Source organism: Cystoisospora suis (assembly GCF_002600585.1).
Source record: "Cystoisospora suis strain Wien I chromosome Unknown contig_2539, whole genome shotgun sequence".
Lineage (NCBI taxonomy): Eukaryota > Apicomplexa > Conoidasida > Eucoccidiorida > Sarcocystidae > Cystoisospora > Cystoisospora suis.
The window spans coordinates 17,261-34,921 of NW_027155337.1; the positions used below are offsets into that span (position 1 = coordinate 17,261).

Below are 17,661 nucleotides of genomic sequence, written 5' to 3' on the forward strand. Positions count from 1 at the left end.
GTACTCGGTAGTGCTTGACTCGGCGACTTGCAGCACACTAATGACTTTCTCCACCACTACCGCTCGCCTGTTTAAATGGCTGCGCTGTTTCCTTGAATCCACCTTGAAAACCTCTCCACTTCTGAAGTGTGTGGCACACGAACTTGTAACGCCGGGCTTGGTCTCTAAAGTGACAGTAACCAAGGTGGAGCACACTGAGAAACCTCGGTGACAGCGCACCCTGCCGCCTCACGCCAGCACCACCATGCTCGGGAAGGGAGAGCCCAGCGGACTCTGGTTCTCTATTCAAACAGCCAAGATTTGGTGCTTCAAGCAAGCCCAGTCCGAGATGAGTACAAGTCATACGTAAAAACCGTCAAAAAAAATGTCAAGAAAGACAATATCGCAAACAGTCGAAAGACGAACCCGGACACGTGCTCGCGCAGCGGCATAGCAGCGACGACCAAGACCAACGACGACCTCCACCCGAACCAGACAAGAGTATCTAAGAAAGCTTTTAGTTGCCCGAAAGGAGGTAGGAAAGGCTACCCTCATCAGCAGTGTCCTCCCACACTCGAAGCGACTTCATCCCAAGGAGCATCGTGGACGGCCGTGCAGGTGTCGCGGCGGGGACACAACAGGCTTTGTCCTTGCCACGCACGATGATTCGGGCGTTTCCTTCCGATGCACTGCCTACTATTGTTCGTCGCCTTCTCTCCGTTCCCCCGAACATGGTCAACCACTGCGATCCACGGCCACACACTGAGACACAAGCGGTTACGCTCATCAGTCACGGATGGTAGCCGCCCCGGCAGCAGTAGTGAGCTTGGCAGCAGGCCACCGGCTCACGTGGAAACAGTAGCAGAAGGCACTCACGACAGCAGACCACCCGCAACCGGTTCTCCTGCCGCGATACGACACCGCGCTGATCTGCTCGACGATTGAAGCGTCACCCCCGTGGGCCAACGTCACAGCAACAGAAACGGCATCGAAAACATCTGGGCAGCACCGTCGTGTCCTATTCCGGGACAAGAGAGCGATGAAGTCCTGAATAGTCGGACCTTGTGTCACTAGCCGCCACGCGAAAGAGAAGACGCACATCAAAATTCTATAAGGAAAAGTAGACTGCTACTACCAAACTGCTTTCTCAAGCCAATTCACCCTCTTCACAGAGACATGTACACGACATGTAAAACTGAAATACCACCAAGCTTCTCCTAGCGACACAGACGAAGCATAGTCGGTCAGAACACCAACTTCCTATAACTGAAAACGTATCCACAGAAAAAGCCGTGTGCGTACTAGTCAGGGAAAAGACGCACGAGGTCAGTTCCAGCCGCCAGTCACGCGGAGTGACACCAAGAGGGAGGGCCTCAGTTTCAAGCTCGAAACCGTGGATCTCCACAGCAGCTTTTAGGTACCCAACAACCGAGTGAACGTGAAGTTAGCGTGCGGGGTCAACTGAGAACAGATTCCTTCGACAAGGCAGAAGACCGTGTCGGCACGAGCTGACGTGTGACGCCACCCTCGTTTCTCCAGCAGCTCCGGAAACCCCGAGGGGACCTGGCCCCTGAACCTTCCTCACATCGAAACACTTTTTCTTTCCCCACCCAATGAAAAACTAGTTCTGCCCGAGTAATTCTTGCCTTCAGGCAAAACAGTCTCTAATTGGGCCACGAATGGAACAACAGCTGCGGCCACGTTGGACTGCCTGATGATATGGCCAGCTCCACTGACTCCTCCCCCGTGCACCTCATGCTCATCCCGGCCCAGGAAAAAAAAATTCTTTCCTTTCTGTATCCAGTTACATGTATATCGTTAGGTCTCTTCTGCCTGTCGAGTTTTCATATGTCATCTCATGACTAACTCAACAGGTGATAGCATTCCTGATTGGTGTGAAACGCGTACCCATGACCACAACGAACATGCACCCCGTGAACGCAACTACAACTCATAATAGTTGCTCCCTCTCTTCCCGCTCTGAATCTCTTTCAGGTCCGCTACTAATTGCTGGGGGGGCCTTGCAAATACACCCGCACAAAGGTATCGCCGGCGATCACCTACCAAAAACACGTCCACTGACCGCTGAGCTCATCGCACAGAAAAGAATAGCAGACCGGCTTCGAGTAAACCCGAGCGACACCGTTCATCTGTTTTCTAACAGGAATATGCTTCTGCTAGTTGCTCTCATCTTGCTCCTCCTCAGAGTCGATACCCTCACTTCCGTCATCATCATCAGCGTGTTGCTCGTCATGGGCACGTTTCTGCCAGTTCCACGCCTCACTGCCCTGCACTGACCGCTGAGCCTTCAGCTTGAGCCATTCTGTCATCCAGTACAGATTCGTCAAACAAAGCCAGATGGACCGGGGCCCCTATATCGCACGGCACTCAAAGGCGACTACAGCTAAGGTGAATGAAAGGTAGTCTCCCCGGTTTCGCCCGGGCTGTGCTGGACGAGCTGTTCAATCACCTGAATAGCTACGGCACCACTTCATTCGACCACAGGACGTAAAAATCAAGCTCACAATATTCACGAGGATACCCCTTCCAGGACATCCATGTATGCAATCAACACCAAACAATGAAAAGAACAGTTCGGCTAGTCTCAGTCTTAGTTCCCAATGCAACTCTCGCAAGCTTTTAAGTGATCTGGTCTCACGGGTGCACTCCGAAAACACAACGCCAATCCAGACAAGGCGACGACGTCCAGCGCTAGTTTACACACTCCAATGTAAGCGCATCTTCAGAGAAAGCCTAGTCCCACCGCTAGGCTGCCAGAAAGCCTAGCACTCCTGAGTACTAGCCAAGCCACGGCTTAGCTGAAGAGACAACTGTAACTCTCCTTTCACAACTCCTGATGCAGTTGATAGCGAGATACACCTTGAGTCCCTACTCGCTGGCTTGACAATCATAAAAAAAATGTAAAACATAGCACTTCAGAAATACCAGGACAAAGTGATTCTTGAACATGTGCAATCCTTACCAGGATCCTTCATGAGCTGAGCGAGTGCCTCGAAAGTGTACCGTTTGTCAGCAAATTCCTCAGGTGTCATCAGGTTGCTGCAGAACATCTCCTTCGGCGGGGAAACTGTCACAACACGTTGGATACACACGTGAATCGCAGACACCACTTTCTTCCGGGAGAGAAAAGAAAAGTACTTCCCCAGACAGACTGGGAAGGGCTCGCTTGACACAAAAGTAATCAACTGAAAATTATCGTAACAACGTCTACTCTACAACACACCCTCTTGCAATCAAGAGACTTATACCAGCGACTCGGGCGAAACCACCAACAAACGGTCATTCACCGCCTTGAGAGAATGGGTGAGCGTCACGCTACCACCAACTCCACCCGCTCGTATACGCTTCCCGTTTTTCCTTCCAGACACCTTGAACTGACACCTGCGCCGAAGCTCTTCTACCGTATGCTCGTCCAAAGCCCGCACCGCTGGTGCATCCCTGCCTAACTAGGTAATGGAATAACCCTTAGCGCTCTCTGATGTCCCGTCCGAAGATTTTTTTTTTTTACGTGGTCCTACCACTGTTGACAGTCAATTCTCGCTTGTGTCACGCTCATGCTCGTGGGCTTCGTTCGAGTGAAAAAGCCTCCCCACTTACCCTCGATATCCCGCTCCCTTTTGTATACCCACAGACCCCAGCCAAGGGCTAGAGTACAGATCGTCGCCAATCCGACAAATGTCCACAAGAAGGCGTCGTCAGTGTGCTGCCACGTGGCGGCGTTCATCGTGTACGTTGCCAGAGTGTCAAGGCCTGATGATTTGAGGGTGTCGGCCAACTGAAGAAGAATGGGGGTCTGGTGATCACAAGCGCAAGCAAGACGATCTCTTCTCGGTGTCGAAGTGAATGTACACTCCGCTTTGACGGGACGCTCTCCAAATGAGGTACAACCGACGCAAGATGACGCTGCAGTCGGGTGAGGCGTAGCAGCATTCGTAGAAGATGTCTATGTGTCGCGAGTGATAACGACCAAGAGCAGCACACACTTACCACTTTGAAGGTCTCAGACAGAACTAGTCGCGGTGCATGACTGACCACAAAGTCAGAATACTCTCTGCAGAAGTGGCCCTCCGGTAATGAGACGTGACCGACTCCAGCTGCGTAACAGGCGATGCACAACATCAAGAAAACCACTAACTTTCTAGCCGTTCAGCACTCCCAGGCGGTACCGTCACTCGGGAAGCAGTTCAACACAGCAGAACGCATTAAGAGCTGCCTGCCCGGAGCTGAGGCTTTGTGATGATTTCTACGTACCACTTTAAACACACATGTCTCGCTAACAGCCTACCCGACTCCTTCTCGGTTGTACAGGCAAAAACACAATGATGCACCTCGTTGTCCCGTGCAGGACTCACACGAAAGAGATGATATCAATCCACAAGGCGTATGGCACGTTTTCCGTGCAGGAGCCAACGCAACGTTCAGAAACCCGCCCCACGCACCACCTGGGGAAAAACTGAAGCCTCAGTACAACACTCGACATAGTGGGAAAAGGAAGCGCGTAAGTCGCAAACTGCAGAACATTTCCTTCTGAGTACTCCTGCTCATATAAACTCAGCGACCACTTGGGTTGTCCTCAAAAACAACCGTCCCTGGCGAGGAGCTCTGTGTCTGTCTCTATCACAAAGCAGAAAGGCAAGTAGCCCTCCGGAAAGGCTGGCGCTGTCCGCGCGCCGCGCGTCCGCTCCTGTCGTAGCCCGTTGCCCAGCCCAAGAAAGCAACGTCGGCAAACTCTGGACAGCAAAGCAGCCTGATGACCGTTGGGGTCGCACCCGCACTGTCCGAACAACAGTCCGTGAAAAGAGTAGGACAAACGCAGGAAAGCCCTCCCAAGTCAGCGGTCAGCACGTCAGTCACGCATGTCGCCACCAGCACGGACAAGCACTCCCAAGGAAACCTCGGGTTTGCAGATGCGCTGCAGCAACAGGGCCAAGAGCAAGGCGAAAGTAATAACCAATCAGCTCAAGGAGTGGACCCGCGCAAACGAGAGGACGGTTCTCGGGTACGGTACAACGTACCCGCAGCTAAGACGAGGAGTGCAGAAATAAGCAGACCAAAAAAGAAGTTCACTATGGGCTTGAGGTAAAAGGGGCCACCCTGCGCCGTCCTCCTTTGAATCGTATAAGCCGACGGCGCCGGGTTCATGTGTTGTGTCGGCTTCGTTAGGGACGCGTCATGGTCGCGCGACGTCCCTTTGGCAGCGGCTCCGGCACCTTGACATTCATGACCGTGAGGTGCCGACGACGAAATTGACCCATCGGGAGAGCTGCTTGGTCTGGGGGACCGCGAGCTAGGTTGGGTAGGAGGAGGTGCCGTGGCGTCAGGCCGGGGAAAAACTCCTGCAGTTGCCATTGTAAACTTGTGGGGAAAGAAGCGGAAAGAAAAACACCGCCGTGAAACTGAAGCCCAAGAAACCTTTAGTACGACGTCTGCACGTCCGCGGAGCCTTCAGCAAAGTGAAAAAAAGAGAGAAAAGCGGAGGATGTTCTGTTGCGAATGATCTAGTGGAACCGGCAGCACACACAACCGACCACGGCGACAGTGCAGGTTCCTCCACAGCAGCAACCGGAAATGGCACCGACGGCAGGCGTAGCTTCTTCCCCTTCAGAGTTGAGCTCGAAGACTAGCCATTCTAAAAACGGGGAAAAGGGAAAAGTTGACAAAACTGTCTGGCCTCCAGTTTCAAGCTCGATGATAGCGTGTGCATCTGGCCTTCCGCTCGTCCAAGCAAACTACAGCGTATCACAACACGATGCGGACATGCTGTATGATCGGGCAAGTTGCGACGCTCGCGTCACACGTCAGCACAATGCGGCGAAAGTGGCGGACGGACAGTGATTCGACAGTGATGCAACTGCACTCAGACATACGCAGGTAAGAATGAAATTGATTGCAATCAAAAATCAGCTTGTAACGCGACACAAAAAAACAAACGGTTGTCCAGACAACTTCGAAAAATAAAACCGGCCAACGCAGTCGGGCGTGGAAACTGCTCGACCAGCGCCACACCGAGGTCAGAACCCCGACACAACCGAGTAGGAATCAGGGAGGACTGGAAGAACCCGCGAGATGGTCGTCCAGCCGGCGCGACGGCTGTCGTGTCGATCCAGTGACCGCGTGACCGCCACAATCCGGACACTAGTGGAGATCCCGGATAGCTTTCCCTGCACGTCCAACATGCCTTCTTTTTCCGTCCTTGTTTGCCGGGTGTGCTCAGCACGGCACTTTCCGCAGCGCGCAAAGTGCCAACGTTGTTGCAAAGCCGCTGCTTTAGCGTACTTTTTCCGACTGCTGCGGAGTCGCCAAATCTACGGGACAGAGGTGCGTCGGCATAATGTGTTCGCCTGCCCAGCCCGACCCACCACTCGTCACCTACGGATCAGCGGAACTAGCAGGCCGAAATAGCTGTAGTACTTCACTACGTTGCATCTAAACATCCCTACAGCGATAAACTTGGCCATGGGCGTTCGCCGCAATCGGACCGACAATCAGCATTCACCTGCCTGTCAGAAGCTGCGGCAACCTTGTTAACGTCACCGTGTAGACCTCAGGGGAAAGCCCAACCCCTGCACGAGCGTTCTTTTATAATTGGGACAAAAAAGTCCCCCACTTCCTGTAACCAGTTTGCTGGAGTGCTACGCGCGCTGGAGGCGGGCACAGAGCGGGGCCTTGCGCCGTGCCCGCACCTCGATGATCGAAGTCGCAGAAAACAGCATTAGGTACGGTATTTAGCGTGGGCATAGGTGATAAAACACTCTAGGCAGCACGCACGCAATCGCAGTGCCGCTTCGTCCCCTGTCCAGTAGAGATGAAGCAGATTATACCGGCGAAGCGGGGCGGTCAGCACCCGTCCCCTGAGAACTATGATGCTGGCTCTAACAGGCCACCGAAAGCTGGGTTTCGACAGTGCAAAGGTGGGGAAGCTTGAGGGAGTTATTGCTCATGACAGCTTGGGCACAAGAGAAACAGTTTCAGCGGAGGACTGAGACTCTCTCCAGATGTTAAACTCACGCAGAGGCATTGCAAATCCTTAAAAAGTGGCGCAAGTTCGACGCCAATGCAGCAAACGCGAATTCACCCTGAGCGCCCGGCCGTGGACGCCTTCCCGTTCGCGTTTTTATCAGATCTCCACGCCTTCTCTGCTGACGTTTCTGTCTGCCGGTGTCGTCACGCACCACAGTATACACAGCGAAAAGACGACCGAGGGTTGACCTTCGCATAAAACCCTTCTTTACTTACGTACCAAATCTCTTTCACACGAATGCACTGGGCGCCAGTGCCGTCCAGAAAAAGAGCCAGTGTGCACCGAGTCGCCTTTACCAGTGTCGCTTTTTGTCACTCAAAGCGGAGTATTTTATTCATTTTCCACGCGTCCGGCAGGTTGTTGTGAAGAATGCGGGTCTCGCTGCTTCTGCATCGCTTCCGAACTACCCCAAACGTTGTCAGCATGCCTTCCTCCACGTGCCTGTATACCGCTCCTAGGCATCATGCTACAGGCGCAAAAGGTGCCGGACTTCGGGGCTCCTCTATCCGAAGTGTTTCTCCGCTTGTGTACCGGAACACCTTCTGTAAAACCGGGCTGCGCCTGACTGGCCTGGCCGTCATCATCATGAGCATGAGCAACCACGCGTGTCTCAAAGCCCCACTTTCGACGCCGATCCCTCTCCTCCACTGCGTATGCGCCAAATTCACTGTCCCCTTCCACCTTCGCCGTAATCCGCAAACTATTTGTCTCACTCGGATAGACCCTACGAGCGATGGCCGGACAACCAGCTTCGAAGACGCGTGGCAGTCCTCCACTAAACCCTTGTCTACCCCTATCCCGGTGCACCACTCTCCTCCTGCCTGTCGATTCCGCGTCACCAGCCCCTTCGTCGTTCATATAGCTCGACCGCACCTCTCGTGGACGCAGTGGATACGAGCTTGGTCTGACCGGTGGCGGCCCTGCCCGCGGTGGATCAGACCGACTTTTAAAGGAATTCGCTGCCGACGCAGACACTCGGCCGCGCGCCAGCGAACTCAGTCCAAGCCGGTGAGGAGATAATCCGGGGGTTGGCTTCTGCTGCATTTCTCTTCTAAGCCTCATCAGTACTGACGAGGGCTCTCGGACCTGCTGCCGCCTTGGCCTAAATCGACCGTTCGACAATAACTGAGTGCTTACTGGAATTCTCCTGGTCATCGATACTGTACAAGACTGGTCTCTTGTTTCAACAGATACCGTGTTCTCCTCCGGAAGCGCATCCGGCTCCACTCCGGCGTCCGTGACAACCCTCGGATCGACAATGCTGAGCGCCGCCTCTTCGGATGTTATGTCTGCTGATGCCGCTGGGGATAGCACAAGCCTCACGCATACTGGCTCACTTTGATGGCAGCGAGCAGAGTTACTGAGATGATCCGGAATCTGCCCTTGCTCCGAAGCTGTTGGAGAATCACTTGCTGACGGAGGCCCACAGACATCAGCTTGCAGAGTCGCACGCGACGCTGCACGCAAGGAGCATGACACGCGCAGAAGCAAGAAAACGAGAGTATACGATCCGACACCGACGTAGCTGCCGACCACTCGCCCCGCCGGAAACTTCCCTAGATTCTTTTAACGTCTTCGGGCGCCCGCAAATCCTTGACTACCGAGCCACCACCTCCCGATGTTTGCTTGCACTCTTTTTTACAAAACTTCACTCCCACCTGCGGACTCGATCCAGAGCACAAGACGCTGGAATGTACCTGTTTCTGAATTATCGAGGAACCACTGGAGCAACTCCGCCAGCTGGACATGACGAAGAAAACTAGTATTCTCAACAAAAGATGCCTCCTTGAATCCACGACCAACACGCCGGACGCCACTTACAAGACAAGCAAAGAAGCAAGAACCCCTGAGGCTTACCTGCAAGAACGGCACCGTCAGCACTACTTTGCTCTTCGTCTAAAGGATACGCGCTCGACACGTGCAGTGCGCCATCACACTCCCGGCGGCAACTGATGCTGTTCGCACTCACACCCTGCGCTTCCTCCAAAAACTCATCCGCTGCAGTACCAGCAGAACCGGGCAGCGACTCCCGAGCTGCCGCACCTGCACCGCTGTGGTACTGCTGCCAGGCCTCCTGAGCTTCTCTTAAGGAGCGATCAAGCACTTCATCCAGAGTGTCATGGTTGCTGCGGGAGGTCGCACTGTGAGCGTGCGAAGACGACCGGACAAGACGTCCGGCTAACCGCCTTGCTCGACTGCTGACTTGATGATTGGAGTTTTGCGATGCAGGAAAGCGGGAAGCTGCTGATGCACGTCGAAGCCTCCTCCGTCGGCCGGTCTCATAAAAGCCCCAAAATGTCAGGCGACTTGCAGAAATGGGTTGCCCTTCGCGATCTACGCACATCTCCTCGCATACGCACTTTTGACAGAACCATAAACCATTCAGCAACTCAGAACGGTTTACAGGTGCGCCTGCGCACGCAAGATGATGAAATGCACTACACCCGTCGCAGGATATGACACCTCCTCCGTTCTCGATGGTATCCAGGCAGACAGGGCACACAGCGCCGTCAGAAAATGCACTGACAACGGGACCGTCTACTTTGAGGTTTCTATTCCTGACGTACGTGACCTTCATGCGACAACCTTCGCGCGAATAGCATGCAAGCCAGCTGAAGCGGCGTTTACACTGAGGGCAGGTGTTCTGCTGAAATCCCCAGTTCTGAATGCAGACGTGGTGAAAGGAGTGAACGCACCCGGAAATCAAACCAAGTGGGGCCAGCTCCGTCGACGAACCCAAATCGCTGCTTGAACTCGTCTCTGCTGCACCAGAACCAGACGACAAATCGTCCGAGAATAACGACGAACTCGAGCCATCTGAGCACGACGCTTCCGGAGAAGAGGCCCGGCGTGATAACGATGACTCCCACGTGCGATTCTCGGACACATCCTCAGAAAAGTCTCCTTGACACACAGCACAGGCCTGGTCTAGCTGCAAACGCTCGACAGAAATTTGTGCGGGAAAGACGTCCCTTAAGACATCGGCCTTTTTCAATCGGCATCCCGTTCCCCCACCGGCGAGGGGGTCCGCACTCTTCCAGGAGGATGGACTTGCTCGAGTCATTGCGTCCCGACTGCATCAGACAACGTGGACACTAACAGTCACGCTAAGAAATAGGATTAAAAAGCAGACATGGTAGCGCAAACAAAAGTGGAAAACCATTACCACGACCAGTTCACATCGAGCCAAGGAAGCAAAACAAAAAACAAAAACGAAGAGGACCGCAGAACGCAGACGGCAAACTGCGGAGCCTTGGTAGGACCGAGCTCCTCTAAAGTGCAGTTCAGAGCACGTGGAGAGAAAAGGAAAACTGCATACAGTGACGAATTTTCCAGGGAATGAGAGTCAGGAGAAAATACGCGAAGACACTATGACAAACCAGACTGAGTTTCCAACAGTTCGCCGTTGCGATTGACCGGACACAGCCGACTACCGACCATGAAGCTGTGAACTTCCCGCGTCATTAGAGAATTGTTTTCTTCTAGACGGCGGATCAGCTCGGCAGACCAGCTGCTGGAACCAAGAAGTTGCAACTTTCCCGTCACTAGAGAACTGCTATCTTCTCGACGGTGGATCAGCTCGGGAGACAAGCTGCTGTGACCTCAGCTAGGCAGCATCCTCCCCTGCGTCGCACATGGTCCCGGAACGTCACAGGACTCATCTAACAGATACGTTCGTACTCAAACACAGACGGCTGCGTTACCAGAGCAGGTGGTAGCCACGCGTCAGCCTGGTTCCATGGTCGGCACGCAATGGACGGCGCTCGAGCCGAGAACTCTACACGGCCCAAATACAGGCGTCCTCCAGACACCAGGCAGCTAGCGAACCCCGGAGAAGAGGAAAATATGGCGAAGCTGCCGACACCGGTACAAAGAAAGGCCGACTTCGTGACCCACAACCGCACTCCGAACAACCGTGCGCTGGGGAGTGACTCACGAAAGCCACACAAGACCGGAGTCTCGTGCTGCCCCACAAAAAAAAAAGTATTGAGCAAAGCGACGTCCTGTTGCAGACTCGTAATTCCTGGATCCAAGTCCGTGCCAGATAGAACTTTGGCATCCTTCATAAAAGCTTTAGAACGACAGAACTCGAACAACTTAGCCAGCATGCATGCAACCAGAAAAACTCTTGGATGGTAGCCCACCCTTTTGGCTACCGCTATCACGACTTACCTAGCGCTGAGGTCCCTCTTGCGGGACGTGCCATCCGGAATAGGACTCCAAGCACTGTTCGGCGCCACCAACCAGCTATGACGCTTGCGCGGTCTGGCAACCCGACTGCGGACGCGGCGTAACGATGAAGCAAGCCAACGAGGCCGGGCATCGACCTGCTCCAGCATGGCTGCGCGCTCCTCGCCTGCCGAAGGCTTCCATGAGATTCGTGCGCGAGGGTAACGAAGCGTGGTCTACGAAGGTCTGTTTTCTTCTACCAGGGAAAGGCACAGGGAATGCTCGGTGTTCGCCATATTCGCGGAATAGGGCGGCCGTTGTCGCGTCTTGTGGGTCTCAAATATTTCCGTCTCTCAGTTTCCCCATTTGAAAGGTGGGAGTCGTCATAGATCTGTCACTTTGGCGACGCGGGCATGACAGCGTGCGTGGGTGCTTCGGGCGTCGTCGCGTTGCCATTGTGACAGGCTTTTTTCTGGTCCTTAATCCGCCAGCTCCTCTTCTTTTTTCTCGCCCCGTACTGTCCGAGGCTTGCCCTCGTAAGCGGAAATTGGTGTTGATTTGGGGGGAGGTCCTGGCTGGCTAAGGACAGGAGCCCGCCGATGAACTAGAGTTTTTTCAAGTGAAGCGAGCTCGTTCCTGTGGGCGACGGAACGTCTCGTTTCGGTGCCCTTGTGCTACTGCCGTACAAGGCCTTGTTGCTGGGTTTTTCCCTTCGCTCTCGGGTCATCATGGCATGCAGCCTGACTTCGGGGTCACGCCCGCGTGGCACGACCTTCCTGACAGCTGCGCGCGGGCGGTCGCGCAGAGCAGTGCTTACAGTTTCAGCACTTGCACTACTTGCGATGGAGTGCGCCTGTCCCCTACTACGGGCGGATGGCATGGCTGCGTTAGCTGCAGCAGGCCAGCTTCCGACAAAGCAGAAGGATATGGTTATTCGCATTCAACGGATGTCCGTCAGCTCCGATGGTGATACGGGACTGATAGATGAAGGTGACACTGCACCTAGAGAGCCGGGTGAAATCCGTGTGCTTCTCCCGGAGTCGTTCCGCGCTCCCGGGTCGCTCGGAGCTTCCAGTATCTCCAAGCCGTTGCAAAACAGTTATACGGCGTATTCTAGACACACAGGTGAGTGTGCACATTCGATTCGACGTTGCCCCGGTTCGGGACAGAAGTGCGCGCGGCTGAATGGTTTAGAGATGCGTGGGCTCATATCAGTAGCCGAGAATGCAGCCGTGGGCTGCTTGGCTAACCATAGCTGTATGGCCAGCCGCCCTCAGCTGGGTGAGGTGCCCGTTGGGGTGCGTGATTGGCGTCGGCTACATACCTTCTATCTGGCACTATCACCGTGAGTGGGCCAGTGCATATCCTGTATATGGCATCTTCTAGTGCGTGCACTGGCGTACCATGGATCTGGCGCGTGCCGCGTGTAATGGCCGGACCCTACGGACGTCCCCGGAAACCGGGTGTTCACCTTGTTGGAACCGGGATGGCGCGTGGCAGCTGTTGTTTCTTTTTGTCGACTTCTGCAGCTCCGAGAGACACACCCGACTCGTACTGGGACGATGATGATGAGGACTGGTCAGGCATGTACGATAGCGATGATGGGGACGGCCTGGGGAGCCCAATGGGAGGGAACTTATGGTCGTACCTTTTTCGTAGCGTTACCCCCGTTTCTCGTCTTAGGTACTAAATCCGCGGGTCACGGAAAGAAGCAAGATTGCAGAGTTCACGATGATGACGGCGATCAATTGTACCAGCAGGCATCAATGCAGCTGAGAGGTCATTCAGTCGTCGGTTCGTTTTATTTTTGCTGTGATGTGTCGCTCCATGTGTTACGGTGGGGACCAGGTGTACTGGGTGGTTACTTTCGTGTCTATTTCTCCCTATACGTGTTCGTGTTGCCGAGGCCTTTGATTTGAGATTCTCCGGTGAGGTTCTCTCCCGCAACGAAACTTTTTTTTCAAGACCGGAGCAGAAACGCTCAGCGGAACGTGGAACTACCAATCGTGGCGATTGTGGTCAGCCTGGAATGCTTACCCCGCAATGCATGATGCGATAAGTCACTGGCTATCGTTGTTAATGACAGCTCGGGGCAAACTACTAGGTCTATCCCGAACTGTCACTGTGAAAATTGCGTGCGCAAGGCTCGATCGGCAGCATAGTTTTTTGTCGACGGCACTGAGTACCGGACTTCCGAAGAGCCTGCCAGCACACTTTACACCCAGCAACTGTTGAAACACGTGGCACACCTTTCTGAGTGGCACCAGGGCCAGAAGCGGTAAAGGGAAAGTTTGCAACAGCGTTGCTTCCATTTCTCGGGTTTCCTCTCACACCGTTCAGCAGTGCAAACTCGCGGAACTTTGTCGGTCCAAGACGTGAGCAGGTGCGCTCGCTGTCCTTTTTGGTTGGTCCGGTTATCTTTTGTCATATGGGGACAGCCGCAATGCTTCCGACGTGATATTCCCTGCTGATGACGGTAACAGTTAGCCCCGTCGTAGCTGTTCTTGTGCTCCGTCCACCGCGCCGGGTGAGCCTCGTTACTTCTGACGAAGCATTGGTCTTTTGCCAGGAGTGGAGGCTCGCAAGTCGGTGGCGGCGTTGAGGATGCTGCGCTGGCACGCAAACCAGTGTGACGACCCCTCGCCACGGAAGGCTGCTGGCTCTGGCCAGACGGCCACTCTGAAATCCCATCACACCCGTCGACCCAGCGCTCGCAGACACCGACGCGCGTTCCTATATTTTGTATATTAGGGCTCCTCCATGACGCAGTTTCCGGCACCACATTACAAAGTAGTCCGCGGCCAGAACGCTGTGCAGCAGGTCGGCCAGGAAAAGGCCCAAGAAGTGTTCTCCTGGAATGCATCCCAAGCACACAGCGAACAACGTCCAGTTCCGCAGGCTGCCACCACAGGATACTCAAGATTAAAACTTTTGGGTGGGGGAGTCACACAAGGTCGTCTCTCAACGTACCTTGGATATATAGCGTAACCCAGAAGAAGAGCCTTACAACCCGAGAAAGAACCAGCAGCCCGACGTAATGAGATGTCAGCGGCTCGACCTGCGCATACGCCGGGATGACAATTCGCCGAGGAGCACGATGAGTTGGACGCTTGGTACGAGGCGCTCGCAACGGTCCAGTATACATGAGCTGGCCTAGGCCACAGCCAAGATCACATAGGCTGGAACACCTCTTTACCCCGTTTCGTCGTTTGTGCGCCGGCGTACCTCGAGCATTCGTCGCATGTACCACAGCTGGGGAAGCAACCCGACCGCTTCTGTGTAGATTGTGAAAGCGACGAGTATCTGTACTGTCCACCACTGTCGGCCGGGATGAATGAAGAAGGCTAGGACTGAACAAACTGCGGAGAAAAGACAAACATAGACGACGCCCTTAGGCACGCGTGCTACGCTTTCCCAAAGCATGATCAACTGCCTTCGCGCTTTCCTCGATCAGGCCTTGCCCATCCGCGACTGCTAACTGGAAACTAGCTTTGCTGCGACGCGCTGTCGGCACCCGCTTCTAGAGGGCGTACCTGGGATGATGAGGGCAGCCTTGCACGGCGTCCAGACATTCTTTGTATTTGTGTGACGGTAGCGCCAGAGGTAATACGTAAGCACAACGGAGATGACGGTGCTGCACAGGAGCTCAAGGTATGCCAACCACGTCTGCACGCACACGCCGGCGAAATCAGGCTGTAACTAGCCCTTGGCGGCTGCCAGACTTACGCGATTTGGCACGCTGAGGAGCCAGCTGCACTTGTGTCCAGGAGTTCAAATAGCAATGATCACCAGAACTAGAACAGCGGACTCGGTCAAGCTAGCTCGTGCCTACGCACTAATAGTCATATAACAGTCCACGCTCACGCCGTGTCAGCGACCCCAGTTGGCCTTTCAGTTGCACTCTGCTGCGGAGCAGGGCCACGTACCTCCACAAGCCGAGTGTCCAAATACCAGACGCAACGGGAAAGCGTGGCCAACAAATAACAGATCTGAGTGTCGATTGAGAGGCCGTAGACCGTGCGTTGCTGCTGGATCTTGTACACCAGCACGCAGCTCGCCGCGAAGTGGATGAGGTACCCGAGAATGAACAACCACACTTCCATTTTCACCAACCAAAAGGAAAGCAATGAAGCGGGGGCCACGAGATCAAACAGACCATGCACTTGGAAGGCTTCAACATAGGAGATACATCGAGAACCTATGAAGCGGAAGTGCTAAGCTGACAATCTCCCGGGGATAAGGAAAGACGGCCGTTCTGGAGAGGAAGCCACCACCGGGTACCAAGAAGACAGCCGCTTCACTATCGATGATCTGCACGCTGTGATACACCCATGCTGTTCTGTGCAGACTCGCCTGGTGAGAGACGTGAACGCTTCCACCGCCCAACTGTGCTGGTGTGGGTGCTGACAGCCCCAGACCCAGGAAACATCAGCAGAGCTCACGAAACCTGAGGGGCGGCAAGAAACGCTGCCTTTTTTGAAACCAAAAACGCAACTAGCTTGCTCCGCCGCAAAGTCCCAATAAAAAAAGAGATTGGGGCCGACCTTGATGCACTGAACAACGAACAAAACCTGTCAACGACACACCTGCAGATGCAAAAAGCGAGACCGACACAAATATCACCCGACCTAACGCTGCTCAAACATGAGTCAAACACCTGCTGTTGGGAATTCCTGAAAGAAGGATACCACAGAAGACAGCGCAGGAACGACAAGCCGCCTCGTGAATCTTATTTGATGTTGTCGCCTTGACCAAGTCTCAGGCACGCACAACTTTGAAACGATGCAGAAACGCGCCTAACCACCTGTTGTCCCTCTGCAACATATCACTGATGCTGACTGTTGTCGGTGAGAGTAGGTGAAAACCTGTACCGGGATTGCCTGGGCAGCTTAAAACTCAGGAAAAAAACGAAACGAGCACCATGGAAAAAATACAGTCAACCACAAAAACCCCAGACACACTCAAATAGCATGCAGATTCTCATGTTCTGAGAACCGCTGTCCTCTGCGTTGGGTTCACACTGCACTACTCAGTCTCTGTGGCTTCATACCTCAAGGCGCCAAGTCACCCGCATCTCAAAGCCAAAAAGGCGCCACTGCCATCACTCGCAGACAGAGGGATAGATGGCATACGGCAAAAGCCTTGCATCGAACTACGTAACCTGCGGCCGCTGTGTGGCCGCACGCGATAGGCGCGCTCTTACATTTTTCTTCACTTTTTGGTGGCGCGTTCGCCGCGTGACCTTTTGGCTTGGTGGTTGGCTCGGAAGCAGGGGTCTTCATGAGGCCATCAGTTAGATGTGAGCCCGGAAGACGTGACCGCCGAAATCTTCGCCCCATTCCCTTCTTTCGTCGCCTGTGACCGTAGCCCGCTTCTACTGACCCCCATACCAAAACTGGCGACCCTTCCAACACGCACCAAACACCTGCAGCCGACAGCAACTGCAGTGCGCGTGTTGGCCGTTAGGTGAAGCCCCAGCTGAGTGCTGTCAGCGCACAACCCGCGAGCGCTAGAGATGGGACACAGAAGACAGTGAACGCAAGAACTCAAGCAAAGCAAGGGGTAAGGTCGTCCGTATGGGAACGATGACGCCGCAACAGCGGCACGTGAGCGTTGGAACACCCTTTCACTGCGGCGTCCGCTACAGGACGCACGAACTGTAGTCGAAGAGGCGAACAACTGTCTCTCAGAGAACTTGAAGATATTGCGAACATGTCCCTTTCCAGCTGTGATTACCACGCAGACGAGCGAAGAAACAAGCCCCTGACCGAGTGACACGCCGGTAAAGTAGCGCCCCGACGCTGTGCATGCGTTAACTGAGCAGCCGATCAGTCGCCGTAGTGTCTCACCTTCCGCGTCAGTCCAATGTAAAGCTTACTACGTTCCCTCCTCTTCAAGATTGTGTATCCGCGCGGAAAACGGTGCTTTCGGATGCCTGCTACCGACTTCACTCCGCTCCTGTCAGGAAAAGGAGCGTGACAGCTTAGCCTGTGGTTCCGTGAGGCCCGCCCGGACAAGACGGGTTGTGTAACGCCCGCGCCGCGCCTCTCCGCGACCGTCGCCGTGTGTCGCCCGTGAATACGCCGCGCGAGTGTGTTCCGTGTGCGTGCAACGAACGAAGTGTGGGTTAGTGCTGTCGCAGCGCGGTCCGTCTCATTGGACCAGAGGTGGTGAGAGAGACTGGATTTAACTTTCTGCTAACTACTCGCGCCGGCCGCTACACGTGGTAGCACCGCATGGTTCAAAGGGAACAAGAGAGGGTCGCTCGGTTTTCTCTCCATACTGCTTTGTTGCTATTTTTGGCGCGATGACTGACCAAATTGCATACCTGTCCCCTGTTGACCCAGCGGCAATACGGGGCCAGAGGCACCAAGCACGGAAAGTGTACTTCCAGGAACGAATGAGTTGCCTGCGGCCGCAGAAACACGAGGGTGATATGCCGGGCGTAAGTGATTACCCGAGGTTGGCTT

At 54.4% G+C, this 17,661-nt stretch overlaps 3 protein-coding genes across 3 annotated transcripts; 1 reads left to right on the forward strand and 2 right to left on the reverse strand.

The window, feature by feature from the left end:
• Positions 1 to 278: 278 nt before the first annotated feature.
• On the reverse strand, positions 279 to 11,136 carry CSUI_005253 (phd-finger domain-containing protein). The gene is made up of 7 exons (XM_068065430.1): positions 8,879 to 11,136; positions 8,159 to 8,478; positions 5,016 to 7,152; positions 3,988 to 4,094; positions 3,598 to 3,793; positions 2,963 to 3,067; positions 279 to 2,302 (listed from the first exon to the last, which is right to left on the reverse strand). Exons 1-3 carry the CDS (start codon positions 10,083 to 10,085, stop codon positions 7,072 to 7,074), a joined length of 1,608 nt encoding a protein of 535 aa, XP_067922595.1. The 5' UTR covers positions 10,086 to 11,136; the 3' UTR covers positions 279 to 2,302; positions 2,963 to 3,067; positions 3,598 to 3,793; positions 3,988 to 4,094; positions 5,016 to 7,071.
• A 110-nt stretch (positions 11,137 to 11,246) lies between these two features.
• Positions 11,247 to 13,076, forward strand: CSUI_005254 (uncharacterized protein). The gene is made up of 2 exons (XM_068065431.1): positions 11,247 to 12,316; positions 12,721 to 13,076. The coding sequence occupies exons 1-2, from the start codon at positions 11,920 to 11,922 to the stop codon at positions 12,879 to 12,881; spliced, it is 558 nt and encodes a 185-aa protein (XP_067922596.1). The 5' UTR covers positions 11,247 to 11,919; the 3' UTR covers positions 12,882 to 13,076.
• Positions 13,077 to 13,458: 382 nt separating this feature from the next.
• On the reverse strand, positions 13,459 to 17,200 carry CSUI_005255 (er lumen protein retaining receptor). The gene is made up of 6 exons (XM_068065432.1): positions 16,395 to 17,200; positions 15,118 to 15,864; positions 14,725 to 14,857; positions 14,417 to 14,550; positions 14,162 to 14,249; positions 13,459 to 14,043 (listed from the first exon to the last, which is right to left on the reverse strand). The coding sequence occupies exons 2-6, from the start codon at positions 15,292 to 15,294 to the stop codon at positions 13,925 to 13,927; spliced, it is 651 nt and encodes a 216-aa protein (XP_067922597.1). The 5' UTR covers positions 15,295 to 15,864; positions 16,395 to 17,200; the 3' UTR covers positions 13,459 to 13,924.
• Between the last annotated feature and the right edge of the window lie 461 nt (positions 17,201 to 17,661).

Excerpts from the sequence above, each read along its gene's own strand:
- CSUI_005254 (XM_068065431.1), top strand. The coding sequence starts at position 11,920 with ATGGCATGCAGCCTGACTTCGGGGTCACGCCCGCGTGGCACGACCTTC. Across the intron at positions 12,317-12,720 it reads GGCGTATTCTAGACACACAG|CTCCGAGAGACACACCCGAC; the intron begins GTGAGTGTGCAC and ends CGACTTCTGCAG.
- CSUI_005255 (XM_068065432.1), bottom strand. The coding sequence starts at position 15,294 with ATGGAAGTGTGGTTGTTCATTCTCGGGTACCTCATCCACTTCGCGGCG. Across the intron at positions 14,858-15,117 it reads TGGACACTCGGCTTGTGGAG|ACGTGGTTGGCATACCTTGA; the intron begins GTACGTGGCCCT and ends GTGTGCGTGCAG. Across the intron at positions 14,551-14,724 it reads GGCTGCCCTCATCATCCCAG|TTTGTTCAGTCCTAGCCTTC; the intron begins GTACGCCCTCTA and ends TTTTCTCCGCAG.
- CSUI_005253 (XM_068065430.1), bottom strand. The coding sequence starts at position 10,085 with ATGACTCGAGCAAGTCCATCCTCCTGGAAGAGTGCGGACCCCCTCGCC. Across the intron at positions 8,479-8,878 it reads TGACGGTGCCGTTCTTGCAG|CGTCGCGTGCGACTCTGCAA; the intron begins GTAAGCCTCAGG and ends CCTTGCGTGCAG. Across the intron at positions 7,153-8,158 it reads CGATGACCAGGAGAATTCCA|ACAGAAACGTCAGCAGAGAA; the intron begins GTAAGCACTCAG and ends CGACACCGGCAG.